General features: G+C 37.3%; 1 protein-coding gene across 4 annotated transcripts in view; it reads right to left on the reverse strand.

Annotated features, from left to right (window-relative positions):
* The window catches only part of MYPN (myopalladin), a 127,057-nt gene that overhangs the window by 77,514 nt on the left and 33,053 nt on the right, over nucleotides 1-16,490 (reverse strand). For all 4 annotated transcript variants that reach the window (XM_078434313.2, XM_060642605.3, XM_060642606.3 and 1 more), the window contains one exon: nucleotides 6,830-7,732. In XM_078434313.2, coding sequence (XP_078290439.1) covers nucleotides 6,830-7,731 — 902 coding nt within the window. In that variant the 5' untranslated portion in view covers nucleotide 7,732. The remainder of the gene's footprint in view (nucleotides 1-6,829; nucleotides 7,733-16,490) is intronic.

Here is a 16,490-nt window from a genome sequence, read left to right on the forward strand (position 1 = left end):
AGGATTTTGTGTCATTCACCTGTAAATACTTCCATATCAATATTTATAGAGACATAAAGATATGTTGTAAACTACGAAGAAAAACCATTAAGAAAAATTTAAAGAGAGGGGTGCCTGGGTGGCTTAGTCAGTTAAACATCTGACTCTTGATTTTGGCTCAGGTCATGATCTCATGGTTTGTGGGATCGAGCCCCACATCAGGCTCTGCACTGACAGCGCAGAGCCTGCTTGCGATTCTCTGTCTCTCTATCTCTGCTCCTCCCCGGCTCGCTCTCTCTCTTTCTCTCTCTCTCTCAAAAATAAATAAATAAACATTAAAAAAAGGAAAAATCTAAAGAGAAAACACAAGATTTGATCTCATGGTTATTCTGAGATGGGAGGAAGGGACAGCATTAGGAAGACAGTGGTCTTAAAAATAATGGATATGTGGACACATAGACATCTATGCTATTATTCTTATATTATGCACATATATGTATGTAAATATTCTTCAGTATCTATTCAAAATATACTTTAGAAAACAATTCAGACAATTCAGTCTGGTGATCTTTGTCCACTCTGGGAGTGTATATGAAGTCAAGAGACTGATTAAAGAAAGTTGGTAGGCAAGTAGCAAGGACTTGGAGAGTTTCTGGAGTTTGTGGGGATAGAGAATTTATACCAAACTCTTGCCTCAAAAACATTTAAGGTGAAAGGATATTTAGTATTGCCCAAGAAGGAAGGACAAGGAGAGAGGACTTCAGTGGAAGGAGCCTAAATTTCCAAAGTTTACAAGGGCAAAGATGTCTTCCCATGGGCCAAGTGGACACCACAGAAATTAGCCTGGTTTTCCACCTCAGAACAGATCTTGCCTCAAAGCACCACCAACTAAGGTGAGGTGACTACAATAGAAGTCTGTGAGGAGTGTACTGTTGGAATAAGAACTGAGAAGCAGGTGCTAAAGTGTTACCAAAGAATGCAACATGGGGAAGGTCCCTCCTAGTAAGGATGCCTCTGAAGAAATTGCAAAAATTCTCAGCACGGAGACAAACAGCAGTTTGTTAAAACACAGATGTCTAGGCCTCACTTTCAGAGATCCTGATTCAGTAGGTATAAGGTGGAATCTGCGAATTTGCATATTCACTGAGGTCTCAGATCATGCTGACCCAAAGTGTTCTAGGAGGCTCTCAAAATGTCACCTCTGCCCTTCTCTGGACTTATCCCAAACCATTTCCTCTTCTCTCTTTATGTTCTAGGGATACCAGTTCTTTTAATTCATTAAAGTCAATAACGGTCTTACAAACTCAAGGCCTCCAAATTTGCTATTCCCTCACCCTGAAACACTTTCCCCAAACCCCACTTTGCTGAGCTAACTCCCAGGGATCTTTTATTTCTGAGCTTAAATATCACCTTTTAAGAAAACCTTTCACAGCCTACCCATAAGGTTTTGTGCCTTCACTATATGCACCATGCTTTATAACATTTATCATAATTGTAATTATATAATAATTTTGGTGAATTTTTGTTTATTGTTTGTATAACAGTATATGGCATTTAGTATTGGTTGGATAAATGAGTGAACGAAGGCATCTAGATTTTCCCAAAAGGTAGAATTACGAAAAAGCCCCTAAATAATGTAATATTTCAAAATATTTTTATATTTTTTCACTATGTATCATATATAATTATTTCTAATAATATTTTTGTATTTCCCCTGAATCATTTAAAATATCCTTTGTCTTTATAACTAATTTATTTTCTGAGCACATCACTTGCAGGCCAAGGTCCAGAAGTAGCAATAGGAAAATGAAACAGCCAAAGCAGGCACTGACATCTATAAAGGGTAAATTTGTGTTGCTTCAGAAGGTTGTGTACAAGCAACCATACTTAGTGTGACGCAGCTGTACATTCCTGGGAAAAGAATTTGAAGTCAGGATACAAAAAGGGATCATGGCCATTTGCTGTGAATTCCTGCAGACTCTTTCATCTGTGCATAATGTATGAATGTATTTCATTTTCTAAGACAACTCCTCCAATGAAGCTATGTCCAAAATTAAGCTTTCAAAAACACTACCTTCAGTGATATAGGATCTCACCTCTACAGAACAAGATAATTTCTGCCCAATTAACTTGGAAATCAACAAATATACCAAAGATGATTTTTCAATTTGCTAAACCAGAGTTATAAGAACATGGAAAAAATGCTGATTACACAGATACAAGGTTAGACCTCAGTTGCCAGATATACTTGAACATTTTCTTGCAAAAATGAAAAGGATATTATTCTCCTTGACTGTCATATTCCCATATGGTAAACTGAAATGTCTCATTATTATTTAAATGCATTTTTAAGGAATTCTCTGGATCAAAATCTGTGCCCCTGGATTCTGTGTAGACGACTCAGGAGTTCCAGGCTTCTTCCATCCCAATGCTTTTCAATTTCAAAAGCTCTAATTTTATCTTTCAAAAATATGTGTTTGTAGGGGCACCTGGGTGGCTCAGTAGGTTAAGCCTCCAACTTTGGCTCAGGGCATGATCTCAGGGCTTGTGGGTTCGAGCCCCGTGTTGGGCTCTGTGCTGACAGCTCAGAGCCTGGAGCTGCTTCGGATTCTGTGCCTCCATCTCTCTCTGCCCCAACCCCACTCACACTCTGTCTCTCTGTCTCTCTCTCTCTCAAAAATAAATAAAAGTTAAAAAAAAATTTTAACAGAGACAGAACACGAGTGGGGGAGGGGCAGAGAGGCGGAGAGACACAAAATCCCCAGCAGGCTCCAGGCTCTGAGCTGTCAGCACAGAGCTCGATGTGGGGCTCAAACCCAGAAACCGTGAGATCATGACCTGAGCAAAGTCAGACGCTTAACCGACTGAGTCACCCAGGCTCCCCACCGCCACCCAAATTTTTTAAAATATGTGTTTGCGTGTGTGTGTGTGTGTGTGTGTGTGTGTGTGTGTGTGTGTGTTGGAATAACATGTAACAGATTCATTGTGGGGAGAAAAGTGGGAGGAGGAGTTACTGCTAGAAGAAGATTGGAAAACACTACTCCAGTCTGGCACTAGTGGAAGTTAGTTCCAAGTGTTACCTGCTTATATATAGTCCCTTTGTAATTACAGAGATATTGTGTCCAGATTTCCCAGTGTCCAGGTCATTCCTTGGAATGTCTCCAGTTCCACTACCCTCCCATTTGACCTTCAGTCCTGCATTTCCAGCTGCCTATTTGGATATCATCTCTCAGTCTCCTCATACTCAAATTATTAACCTCCGCCATAAATCAGCCACCTCTTCCATTTTCTTAGCCCTTGCCAATGACCCCATTATAATCTCAGGTACCCGTCTTCAAGCACGTGGAGTAGCATTTTTTACTCATCCTTCCTATCCAGTAGTCACCAAGTTTGGTTTTATTTCTTTTCTTCTAAATCTTGCTCGCTTGCATTTTTCTCTGCTTTCCCATTGCCCCCATTCAAATCTGATCAGAGCATCTGATGCCTGGGCTACCTTCCTCAGCTTCCTAATTGGCCTCTTGACTCCATTCTTTTCAAGTCTAACTCATTCTTCCAGACTAATGCTACTTAAATGCCCCCTTTCATCTTGGTACTTCCCTATACATAACATTAAATCGTTTCCAGGCGGTTTTGAAACCAAGTCTGAACTATTCTGCTTTGCTTTCAAGGTTCTGCAAAATCATCTGGCTCTACTCTCTTTTCAAATTAGGGCAGTCTCCTCCCTGTCATATAAAAATATTACTACTCCAGCATCGGTGCCTTTATGTAAACATGTAAGTTGACCTGGTCTAAAAGGACCCATCCCTCTGCCTACTTCTTCGATCTTCCTCTCATCTTTGCTCATCTGTTACCCATGTTCTTCACATAGTCAAGTACTTGCAGTTCCTTGAAAACACTTGTCTCTAGGCCTTTGCACTTGCTTCCTCCTCCACTGATGGTCTCCTCAAACTAAAGAGACACCTCCTGTGTGAATGCTTCCTTTATCCTGCACTCCAGGTAAAATAATCACATCTTCCTTGAAGCCTCTATGGCATTCTACACATACTTCTGTCATAGACTTTATCACACAATATTGCAATGTTTTGATTACATGGTTGCCCGATTGCTCTTTTAGATTGTGAGCTACCCTCTCAGAATAGTTTTAGACTTGGTTTCAAAACAAGGTCCTTGACCTCCCATAGCTCACAGTTGTTTTGTACTCCCAGTGAGTCACTTTAGTAATTCAATAGGTATTTGTTGAATGAATGAATAAATGAGTAGATTTCTTCCTAAATCCTCTCGCTCCTTCTCACCTTAGATGTCTGAAGCCTTCTTTGATCTTTCTAGTCTTCCATCCCTTCTCTGAAGCCTGATAGTTCTTATGGTTTCTTACTGTAAACATTTGGATGATCTTTTAAAACTGAATCACAAGCTCCTTGAGGGCAGGGACAAATCTTATATTGTCTCTGTCATTGCAGTGAACACAGTGCAGAGCACATAGTAAAAGCTAAATATATATTTTTCCAATTACAGTTATATAAATTGTGGACTTAGGAAAATAATGATTGCTAATAGTTAACCTGGAAAATTCTAAATTTTTTTCAATATAATTGCAGTCATACAATGAAGTGCTAATTCATTCGGAAACTATTTAGTGAATACCTAGGAATTTCCCGGCACCAAACCAGTGGTTGAGATACAGGCATAAATTCAATCAGTAAGAAAATTCTTCCAGGTAAAACTAGTATTGCTACATAGAAGCTGTGTACATTTTTTTTCACTTTTAAGTTTGTAAGTTTGTAATTGGTTAAGTAGTTTTTGAGTGACTGCCAGATAACTTTGTTTTTTGGGGAATGGGTATCTTATAATTCTTCCTGGCTGATTTTTCTCACGGGAGCACTGAATTCTTTTTTTTGTATCTGAGATTGTCATGGTCAAGAAAGAGGGAGAATCAGTTCTGAATGATCTGGTCTAGTTTTTTTGGTTTTTTTTTTTTTTTTTTTTTGGTCCAACCCATGTTCAAAAAGTAGTGGGTTTAACAGAAAAGTAAGTTGTACATGTACTCTAACTTGAATGCTCCCAGCTTACTTAGGCCAACCAGATGTCACTGAGTAGTTTCTATCATGGTGCTGTGATGACATCTGACCAGCATTACCAACCAGAATCCTAGAGAGTGTCATCAGGCATGCTTAAGGTAGAAAGGTAGATACTGCTCTGTGTGGTACAATTTCAACCCTTTGCCATATCTTAGGTCAAATGACTCACTCCTGATTTAAATCTAAATTTAGTTTCTTGTTTTCCTGTTTCTTTATGCATTAGTTTACTTAAAATTTCTCAGTGACCACTAAGGGTCTGAAACTGTGCTTGGTGCTCAAGATACACAGAAGACCACTGCCCTCAAGGAGGTCATTTGGATAACTGGATAGTAGTGTATACACCATTGTAGAAATAATATTTAATATTGCCTTTGAAAAGCAAAATTCAGTATATGAACACATCTTTGGACTAGAATCTCTTGAATCAATATGCAAATACGAATAAAACTATTATTATTAATACTATTACTGTCCCATAATACCTATAGTATGAATACTGTGTAAGAAAAAGACAAGGTCCTGTTTACACACCTAGACTAAATGTTAAATAGTAATTAAGTCATATTCTACTAGTAAATAAATGGTTAGGAAGGCAAAGTGACTGTTACAGGATTCTAAATACCAGTAATTCTCTACAAAAGCAATACACATAAAGCAGTTTATTCATATATTATTACATTATAATATTAGGGTTTGCAAATATCACCCTGGGTTTTGTGAGGCCTGAAGCTCATAAATGTGGAAGATCCCCTTAAAAAATAAAATAAAATTAGACCACAAAGTTAGGAAACGCTTATGCGAATGAGGAGCCCTGAAGCTTAAGCTTCATTTGCTTCAAAGAAAAGCTAACTGGTAGGCACATAAAAGATTAATATCCTCTCTACTCATCAGTCATATTAGGGAAAGACTTGGACTTTAAGGAGAATAGTGTTCATTAAGCTGATATCAAAAAGTTTATAATAAATACAATACATGTAAAATGAATCTTTCAATTGATCTTACTAGGCCAAAGCCTTATTCTATCTTTATTTTATTAATCTTTATTCTATTATTTGGCTTTCTTTAAAGTTAAAAAAATGCCACAGGTATTCATTGAGTATAGATCTTAAATACTTTCTTTTTTTAAGCTTCAGCCTATAGACCTGCGCTATCCAATACCATAGTCACTGGCCACATGTGGTATTGGGCACTTGAAATGTGGCTGGTGCAACCAAGCCTGAATTTCAAATTATATTTAATTTTAATTAAATTTAAAAACTGATACTGAATTCCACTGTTAGGAAATTTTGAACTATGTTTGGAACAACTTGGGTATGTCAAGCTACTTTTTCAACTATAAGTGTTACGAAATCTAGATGCAGATTAAGTATTTCCTAGGAAAATTTAGCAGTCAAATTGAGATGTGCTGTTTATAAGTGTAGAACTCACACTGGATTTTAAAACTCTAGTATGCCAAAAATAAGGTGAAATATTGTATTAATAATTTTTATGTTGATTACCTGTTGAAATCATAATATTTTAATATGGTGGTTAAATAATACATAATTATAAAGTTAATTCCACCTGGTTCGTTTTATTTTTTGGAAATCTGGCTACTAGAAAGTTTTAAATTGCACATATGGCTGATATTATATTTCTATTGGAGAGTGCTACGTTAGACTCTTTTTCTCAAAAGGAGTGTATAATTTTTGAAACCACATACTTAAAAGATAGACGTAGGAGGATCCGGGTGGATGGAAAGCAATTACCAAGCATTACTAATGGGACATTTTTACCTTACTTGAGGTGGTGGAATTCCTACCACTATGCAATCCAACTGTACTCTGGTTCCTTCTGGAACTTCTCTGCTCCGTAACTTTTGAGTGAACCGGGGAGGTTGCCCCAGAGGTTCTTCATAGTACAAAGATGAAGGTGAAGACCCAGGGGTGGTGTCTCCACCAGCTGCCTCACTGGCAGCCAGCTCAGCTTCGCGCCTCTTAGCTTCCTGCCGTTCAAGGGCGTGATTCACTTCATTATCCCTAGTATCTGCAGGGATAGGGATGGGAACAGAAGATCTTTCTCTTCTTTCTGAGATATCTGATAAACTGGAGCTATTTTCCTGCATAAGTTTGTTTTGAGATTCCAATTTACTCTTGTGGTTTTTGCAGGCACGAGGTCTAATCCTTTTGGAGCTATGGGCTTTGAAAAGGGAAGACAGCTCTTCAATGAAATCGGCAGCCTTATTTAAGAATACTTTTTTGGACTGGGTTTCAGAACTATACTGTGGCCTTTTTGCCTCCTGGGAGCTCTCTCTAGAGCTAGTAGAACCTTGAGAGTTATCCTGACAGCAGTTGGGGTCAAAACTTGATTTAGGTGAGTGTTTCATTTGATCAGATGAAAGGCGTTTTCTAGCTTGAGCATCATCTGCTTTCTCCAAAGGGTCATGATTGATGGCCAATCTTGCCAGATTGACACTTTCATCTAATTCCTCTTGGCTCAGGAAGGCTGAAAGATCTGGAAGGTCATCTTGGCCTCCTCCTCCTTCAGCAGCTCCAGAAGGATTGCCAAAATGGAAAGGGTTGGAGGAAGGTTCTGCTCGACTCCTTTCATTGTTTCCCCGGTGTCTAGTTTCTGCTAAATAACTCTCTCTTAGAAGCTGAGATATGGAAGTAGAAGCTTCTACGCTGTCGTCTTGCATGCTGTTACAAATAATAACAAGAACAGAAGTTTCAGTCATTTCTAAAGAATAACAAGTCTATGTTTATTAGAGCATGATGGATTCTTAAGAACTTAAAGTTTGAAATAAAAAATTGCCTAATTTTGATACTTCTACAAAATTTCCATTGAAGACTTAAAGATTAACCTCAAATTGTAATTTGAAGAAGAACTGAATGAGATTTCCCTGTAATATAAAATAAAAGCATGGGTGATAAGCACTGAATTAAATTCTTTAACACAAGTTCAGTTGTGAAAGCTATAATGTAACTATAGTGAGATTAAATGCAATCTCTAAGCATAATTTTGATACCATCTGTAAAGGGCTTGTAGTTATAAAGACCTTTCATACACAGAGATTTGCTCCTTTACCTTGAATGTAATAAAATAATAAAAATGAAAAAGTTTTTCATTTAATTCAGAAAAAACCCTACATAAACTGATATTATCTCCTATTGCTTCAAGACTTTTTCATTCAGCTTCACCCACACTGGTTTCTTATCATTTCTTAAATATTCTAAAGTCACATCTGAAATGCCTCAGAGCATTTGTACTTGCTGTCACTTATACCTGGAATGCTCTTTCTGACAATGTTATATGACTCATTTCTCACTTCCTTAAATTACCTGGTCATCTATTCTCTCCTCCGTGATTCCTTCTTTATGACTCAACATATGGTGGCAATCTCCTTCTAGCCTATACTTTTTACCCAGTTTAGTTTTCTCAGTACCAGCTAACTCTATGAGAAATCTTACACGCACATTTTTTAAAATGTTTATTTATTTATTTTGAGAGAGAGAACGCAAGCAGAGGGGGAGGGAGAGAGAATCCCAAACAGGCTCCATGTTGTCAGTTCAGAGCCCAACTTGGGGCTCAATCTCACAAACCATGAGATCATGAGCTGAGCTGAAATCACGAGTCAGAAGCTTAACCAACTGAGCCTCCCAGGAGCCTCTCTGCAGGCACATTTTTTTAGCAGCTTGTCATTTTCCTTTTACTACTAGAATGTAATGTCCACCAACATAAGGAATTTGATCCCAATAAATGTTTAGTGAATAAATTCTTCTTTGAAATGGAAAAAAAAGATACTGACAACATAATGTTATTTACTTACCGAAGATATAAATTTGACATAGTTCGTGAATATAAATAATGTTTTTGTTTTTTGACTAGAGACAAGTTGTTTAAGTTCAATATTGTTTATAGGTTCAATCTGCTCTTGAAAAGTATAATGATTTAGCCTTTTCAAATAAGGTATAATTAATTTAATTTCTACAAAGATAGGAGTTAGAGCCTAGGTTTAAAAAAAGTCTCTCATATTAACATTGGTGAAGAGGGGTTATAGGAGACAGGGAAATGAAGTGCAAGACAGGACAACCTATACTACATTTCACTGTATACCCTTTCCTCACTTTTGAGTTTTAATTATATGAGGATATTACTGATTCAAAAAATAAATAATTTTTAAAATATTAAGAAAATACTACCATAACTTTAGTTCAAAGCCCCCTGGACTAGAGAGTTTGGTAATGCAAAGCAATTTTATATTATTAACCTTTTATCATTTATTTATTCACACATTTGCTAGAGGGATGGCAAACTTGTGACCCGTAGACTGTTACTCCTCTTTCTTTCCTTAAATGATACAGCTAACAGATTACAGTGCTCTTCCCATTGATCTTGACTGTCTTAACACTCCACTTCTTCAGCCACCACTAATCAATCAGAGATGGTAATAGAGCTGAAGGTTGTTTGCCATTCTTGGCTACTATGTTCTAGGCCTTATGCTGGGAAGATGGAAAGGAAAGTAATCTTTCCTCTTAGGCTTTATGATTCTATCACAAAACTTGTTTTGGTTCACTCCTTTCCCTTACATGATAGCCTCACTTTACATCACAAAGAAGGCTTCCTAGGAACTGTTCTAATTCTCAAACTTTTAGAGTGCTGTCCCAAACTAACCTCTAAATTGGCAAAGTAAGCAGTCACCTTGAGAGGGCAATTAGAGATGGCTAAAGAGATCACCAACAGCAAAATATTTTCCCACATACTTGTTACTGCCTAAAATTGCCTCTACTGGAGTCATTTGTTTGGGTGAAGTCTATTGTGCCTTAAAAAAAGATGAACTGAAAATGCAAAGGTGTTGGATGGGTGCAAAGATTTATCTACAAAGATATTCATCACAGTATAGATGATAATATTAAAAAATTGAACCATGTTCAATAAGCAATTAGTTAATTAAATTATGATATACTCATTAAATAGAACTATCTACCATTTTTAATTTGGTAGAAAACGAAATGATATACAAAATAGTATATGAAAGTATAATTGATATCCCAATTGAAAATGTGTCCCATTTGTGCACTAACTTTATAAAAGAAGAGGTTTTTTTTTTTTTTTTCCTTTTTTAACGTTTATTTATTTTTGAGAGAGAGAGACAGAGCACGAGCCCGGAAGGAGCAGAGAAGGAGGGAGACACAGAATCCAAAGCAGGCTCCAGGCTCTGAGCTGTCAGCACAGAGCCCTAGGAGGGGCTTGAACTCACAGATTGTGAGATAATGACCTGAACTCACAGATCGCGAGATAATGACCTGAATGAAGTCGGATGCTTAGCTGACTGAGCCACCCAGGTGCCCCAGAAGAGGGTTTTTTTTTTTTTTTTAATGTTTATTTTTGAGAGAGATTGAGTAAGAGCTCTGAAAGGGAAGGGAAAGGGGGAGGGGCAGAGAGGGGGGAACGGAGGATCTGAAGCAGGCTCTGTGCTGACTGACAGCAGAGAGCCTGATGTGGGGCTCAAACTCATGAACCGTGAGAACATGAGCTGAAGTTGGCTGCCTAACTGACTGAGCCACACAGGCGTCCCTAGAAGACTTAAAGAAAGATATGTGAAATAAAGTGCAAAATGCTATTTGAAATGCAATTGAAGTACTAATTCAAAATCCTTCTCATTTGTAAATCAACTATTTCATAGTCTTGTGTGAATTTCTGCACATACAGAAACCTTGATCAGATCCTTGAACAGTGTGGGTTTTAGAAGCACCAACCCTTATAATAAAAAATCCACGTATAACTTTTAATTCCTCCAAAATTTAACTGTTAATAACCTACTGTTGACCAGAAGCCTTGCCAATAACACAGTCAATTAACACATATTTTGTATTATATATGTATTATATACTGTATTCTCACCATAAGGTAAGCTAAAAAAAAGAAAATATTATTAAGAAAAGCATAAGGAAGAGAAAATGTTTTTACAGCACTGTACTGTATTTTTAAAAAATCTAAAATAACCTGTGTATAAGTGGACACATATACAATTCAAACCCATGTTGTTCAAGGGCAACTGTATTTAAATGTAAAGGGAAAATGAAATAATTTATAAATAAGAATGGCCTCCTATTAGGTGAACATTATTGTATATTGCATTTATGTAACTTCATCTCTAACTCTGTATTCTAAGATGGCTTTTATCTCGAGGCAACATGGAATGAGCATTGGTCTTGGAATCAGATTGGTTTTCAAATTCTGGGTTCATGAACTCTTAGGAGTTGTGTGACTTTGAGTAAATCACTTCTTTGAGCTTTGGATTTCTCATCTGTAAAACATGGATGATGTCTATTTTCAAAGAGAGTGAGGATCAATAACATTATGAATGCAAACCCTTAAAACAGGGCTAATCCCTATAATGGACACTCAAAACCATGTTAGTAAAATACTTAGGTAAAGGTGATGTTAATGTTGAAAAAGTGTTAAAATTTTTATATTTTTGGTGAAAATAGGAAAGAAAATACTCATAAATGGTATTCACTGCTCTTTGTAACCATTTTTTTTTCTTTTTGAAAGAAAAGTTAATTGAGGTGTGAATGTGTGCCTGCTCTGATGCTTATGGTCATAAGAAATTATTATAATAACAAAACCTTCAAGTATTCAAAATAAAGAGTTGCTTTAACGGTCTAATTTAATAAATGTTTAATTTCTTTAATGTTCTTTAATGTAGTATTTATTACTTAAAACTTTGAGGTTAGATGGGCATTGAAGAGGGCATCTTTTGGGATGAGCACTGGGTGTTGTATGGAAACCAATTTGACAATAAATTTCATATATTAAAAAAAAAAAAAAAAACAAGAAAACTTTGAGGTTAGATGTGATTCAAATCCCAGTTCTGACACTTTCTGGTTGTATAAACTCAACAAAGGCACTTAACCTCTATAAGCTTCAGCTGCCACATCTACAAAACAGGGATAATAACAGTAGTCATCTCATAGGTCGAAGTGATGATTAAATGTGTTTGGCATTTAGTAAATGTTCAATAAATGGTAATTATTATTATTATTATTATTATTGCTATTATAAAACAACTATAGTGACATACCATGATAAGAAATGGAAGTAGAACTAGTGAAGTGATTGACCCAAGGACAAACTTTGAAGAGAAACTGAATTCCACACGTGTAGCTAATTCAGCACTATTTATATTCTATTGAAACACATGTAGTCTCATGAGTGAACTGTGCTGCCTTCAGATCTTTGTGTATATTTTCTTTGCGTAGGCCGCTCCCTGCCCTCACTTCCCTTCACTACCTTACTGGGCCAAGTTACTGGTCTTCAGTTCTTAGCTGAGACATTGCTCTGGGATTTCTTCTTTGTTTGGGGTTGGGTACCTGTGCAATGTACTCCCAAAGTTTTCTGTCTTTATCCCCAAACACAGCACTTATCACAACATATTAAATTTGCCTATTTACTTTTCTGTCTACTTCATTTTTTGTACACCATTATCTCTGTGCACACACAGCACATAGAAGGTGATCAGTAAATATCTGTTGAATTCTTTTGTTCATTAGAATTTCCTGCTAAATCTATTGTTGCTTATCTTTTATTTTAGTTGCAGGATGAAGTAATATTTCTATTTACGAAATCATATTTACAAAGAAAACTTCCAGACACAAAGAAAAATATAAACTGGTAAAGGCAGTAATAACTTCAAGGTGACTTCCAAATGAAAGTTTATTTATGGTGGGTAAAATAAGTGGAGTTTTGCTTTCTTTTCATACCAGAAATATCAAGAACATCTGATTATAATCAGAAACCTGGGTTTAAATCCCAACACCAATACTAAATAACTGTGTTATACTGAGCATGTCATTTAAGGTAACTTAATCTCAATTATTCCCATCTTTCAAATGGAATAATAACAATTCCATTTCAGAAGGTTCTCAAATGAAAATGCATGTATAAATTGTTAAGCTGATAAATATTCTCTACAATAAGAAATAAGAAATGCATCATTTTTCTCTTTCAAGCATTAATTTTAAACTATTTGTTACAAAATTTACACTATTAAAGAGCCCAAATACTTTTAAAAAGCTATTATGCAATATGTGGTCCGGGCTGGCTTTGTCTGCGCCACAGCATTTCAGGGAGGATCCCTTCTCCTACTGTGGACTGACGCAGCCCTCACCCGAAGGCCCGGTGAAAAAGCCTTTGTCTTTTCTCACAGCACTCCAGGGAACCGGCCTCCTTTTAGGTCAGTCAGAGAAAGACAAATACCATATCATTTCACTCACATGCAGAATTTGAGAAACTTAACAGATGAACATAGGGGAAGGGAAGGAAAAGTAAGATAAAAGTAGAGAGGGAGGCAAATCATAAGAGACCCTTAAATACAGAGAACAAACTGGGGGTTGACAGGGGTGGGGGCTTAAATGGGTGATGAGCATTAAGAAGGGCACTTTTCCGGATGAGCACTGGGTGTCATATGTAAGAGATGAATCACTGGGTTCTACTCCTGAAGCCCAGACTACACTGTATGTTAACTAACTTGAGAATAATAAAAAAAAAAAAGATATTATGGACAATGTAGCTTTCATTTATTCATCCAGTATCATCTCTTGAGCATCCACTATATGCCAGGCACCATTCCAGGCACTATGGATTCAGCAGTGAACAAATGACAAAGTCCTTACCCTCATGGAGTTGATATTCTAGTGGAGAAGACATAACTGTTAAGAAGAAAAATAAGACAAGGGAATAGAGAATGAAGGGGGAGAGAGAAAGGTATGCTATTTTAGCTAAGATCAGGCATAGCTACTAATACAGTGGGGAAGTCAGCCATGTGACCATCGTGTGGGTGGGGGGATGAGAATTTTTAACTCAACGTGTCAACGTGAAGGGAGGTGAATGTTTGCTGTGTTTGAGTCAAGCCCAATGTGCCAGGAGGTGAATGACAAAGAAGAGTAGAAGAAAAAGAAGTCAGAAAAGTATAAAGTTAGATCATGTGAGGCCTTGCAGACCATGGGAAGGTCTTTGAATCCTAGTACATGTATGAATGGGGAAGCATTTTAAAGTTTTGAGAAGCAGATGACATGGATTTGAAAAAAGTTAATCATGGCTGCTATGCAAAGAATCAAGTTGAAGGGAGCAAGTGCAGAAATGAACAGATGGGTCAGGGGTGTACTGCAGTATGCTAATCAAAAGATGATGGTGGCTTGGATCAATGAATGGTATCAGTGGGAGATGGTGAGAAATGATTAGATTTGAGGTATCTTTTCAAAGTAGAGTCCGTATAATTTGTTAATGGACTGAAAGATACGAGAGAAAGGGCAGAGTCAAGGGTGACTCCAATATTTAGGACCTCAGCAACAAGGTGAGTGGTGGAATCATTTACTTGGATGAGCAGGTTTCAGGAAAGGAAATTAAGAATTCTCCTAGACATTTCATCTGAGATGTTCAGAGTGACATTGGACTTTGTTTCCTTCTTTCTGCTTCTTACAAAATTGAAACCTTTAATGCCACTTTCAAAATAAGAATGAGCATTGCCTTTGAAAACAGATCATGGTTAAGGTTAAATTGCCCTAGGTTGGAAATGAAACAGTTAATGTGGCATAAATAATCAAGACGGGGTGCCTTGGTGACTCGGTTGGTTAAGCGATCCACTCTTGATTTCGGCTTAGGTCATGATCTCACGGTTCTTGAGTTTGAGCCTCACATTGGACTCTATGCTGACAGAGTGGAGCCTGCCTGAGATTCTCTCTCTCTCTCTCTCTCTGTCTCTCTCTCTCTCTCCCTCTCTCTCCCTCCCTCCCTCCCTCCCTCCCCCTCTCTTTCTCTTTCTCTCTCTCAAAATAAATAAACTTTAAACAAAATAATCAAGATAGACTTTAGTAAATCATATAAATTAATTTAGTGACATAGAAGGCTTATTGAATGTTCTTCACTTAGCTAAATACCTCTATTTCACCCCCCCCACCCCCCGCCCTAGGATTTCTTTTGAAGAGACCATCTGCCCTGAGAACTCGCTGAAAATGTAAAGGTCTGGTTCATAATAACAAAACTTGATGCTGGTACCTTTGGGCATATTTTTCAACTCATGTTAACTCAGCACTACTCTTTTGTAGGCTCTAAAAAGAACTTTTTGGAAATATCATATGGTATACACCCATCTTTTGGTTATATGAATATTTAAACTGGGACATTGACCAGAGAATTGGCAAAGCCTAATATGAAGTAACTTGGGGAACACCTGGGTGACTCAGTTGGTTGAGTGACTGACTTCGGCTCAGGTCATGATCTTGCAGTTAGTGGGTTCAAGCTCACTGTTGTCAAGGCACAGCTGGCTTCAGATCCTCTGTCCCCATCTGCCTGCTCCTCCCCTGCTTGCACTCTCTCAAAAATAAATAAACATTAAAAAAAAGCAGTTTGGCAATATGTATTATGAGAATTAAAATTGTTCACACCTTTAAAAAAAAAGAAGTAACTTGGACTCAAACATAAATACTGAAATTTTCTGGCTATTAAGTATCATTAGGTATCTATTGTATTGTATTGTATTTTAAGTGGGATCCACACCCAATGTGGGGCTTGAACTCATGATCCTAAGATCGAGTCATATGCTCTACTGACTGAGCCAGCCAGGCACCCCTACAATATCATCAGATATCTAAATGAGAAGATAAAGCTGGTTTCTAGGTAAACACAAAAATATCTTGATATTTAATAATTATTTACATAAAGAGCTGGAATAGGACAAGATAAGACAACTTTAAGTAACTCACCTCTAGAGTGAGGATGAGCAGAACTACCCCACTTACATCATAGGTTTGTTTGTGAAAGCACTTCAAAAATGTTGGGGTGCCTGAGTGACTCAGTCTGTTAAGCATCTGACTTTGGCTCAGGTCATGATCTCACAGCTTTTGCCTTCGAGCCCTGTGTGGGTCTCTGTGCTGACAGCTCAAAGCCTTGATCCTGCTTCAGCTTCTGTGTCTCCCTCTCTCTCTCTCTCTCTGCCCCTGCCCCACTTGCACTCTGTCTCTCTCAAAAATAAATAAACATTTAAAAAAATGTAGAATACAATGCAAATTTAAGGTAATCATTTTCTGCTGATGTGTAATTATTATACCTAGAATGTTCTTTTGGGGAAGAATCATCAACAAAATTAGGCTTTGCTCCCTCTCTTTAATGCTGGTATTGACCTGTTTGTCTTACCTTCTCTTTCCCATCATGTCCCACACAATAGAAGTATCTAACTCAGTTGTTTTGGAGAAACTTGCTGGGCCAAGAACCAAATCCCATTACATAGGAACTAGTCCTGGAGAGTTGAGTACAGATCATCTTTTAAAATTTGGCTGCAGATGGGATGCACTTTGAGCCAAATCTTTCTTCATTGTTATGGTTTCCATCCCCTATGACAGTGATCACCTCCAACTTAATTTTATTTCTAATCTATTTTTGGTGTGAGTGACATTA

This window comes from Panthera onca, chromosome D2 (assembly GCF_046562875.1).
Source record: "Panthera onca isolate mPanOnc1 chromosome D2, mPanOnc1 haplotype 2, whole genome shotgun sequence".
NCBI classification, from domain to species: Eukaryota; Metazoa; Chordata; class Mammalia; order Carnivora; family Felidae; genus Panthera; species Panthera onca.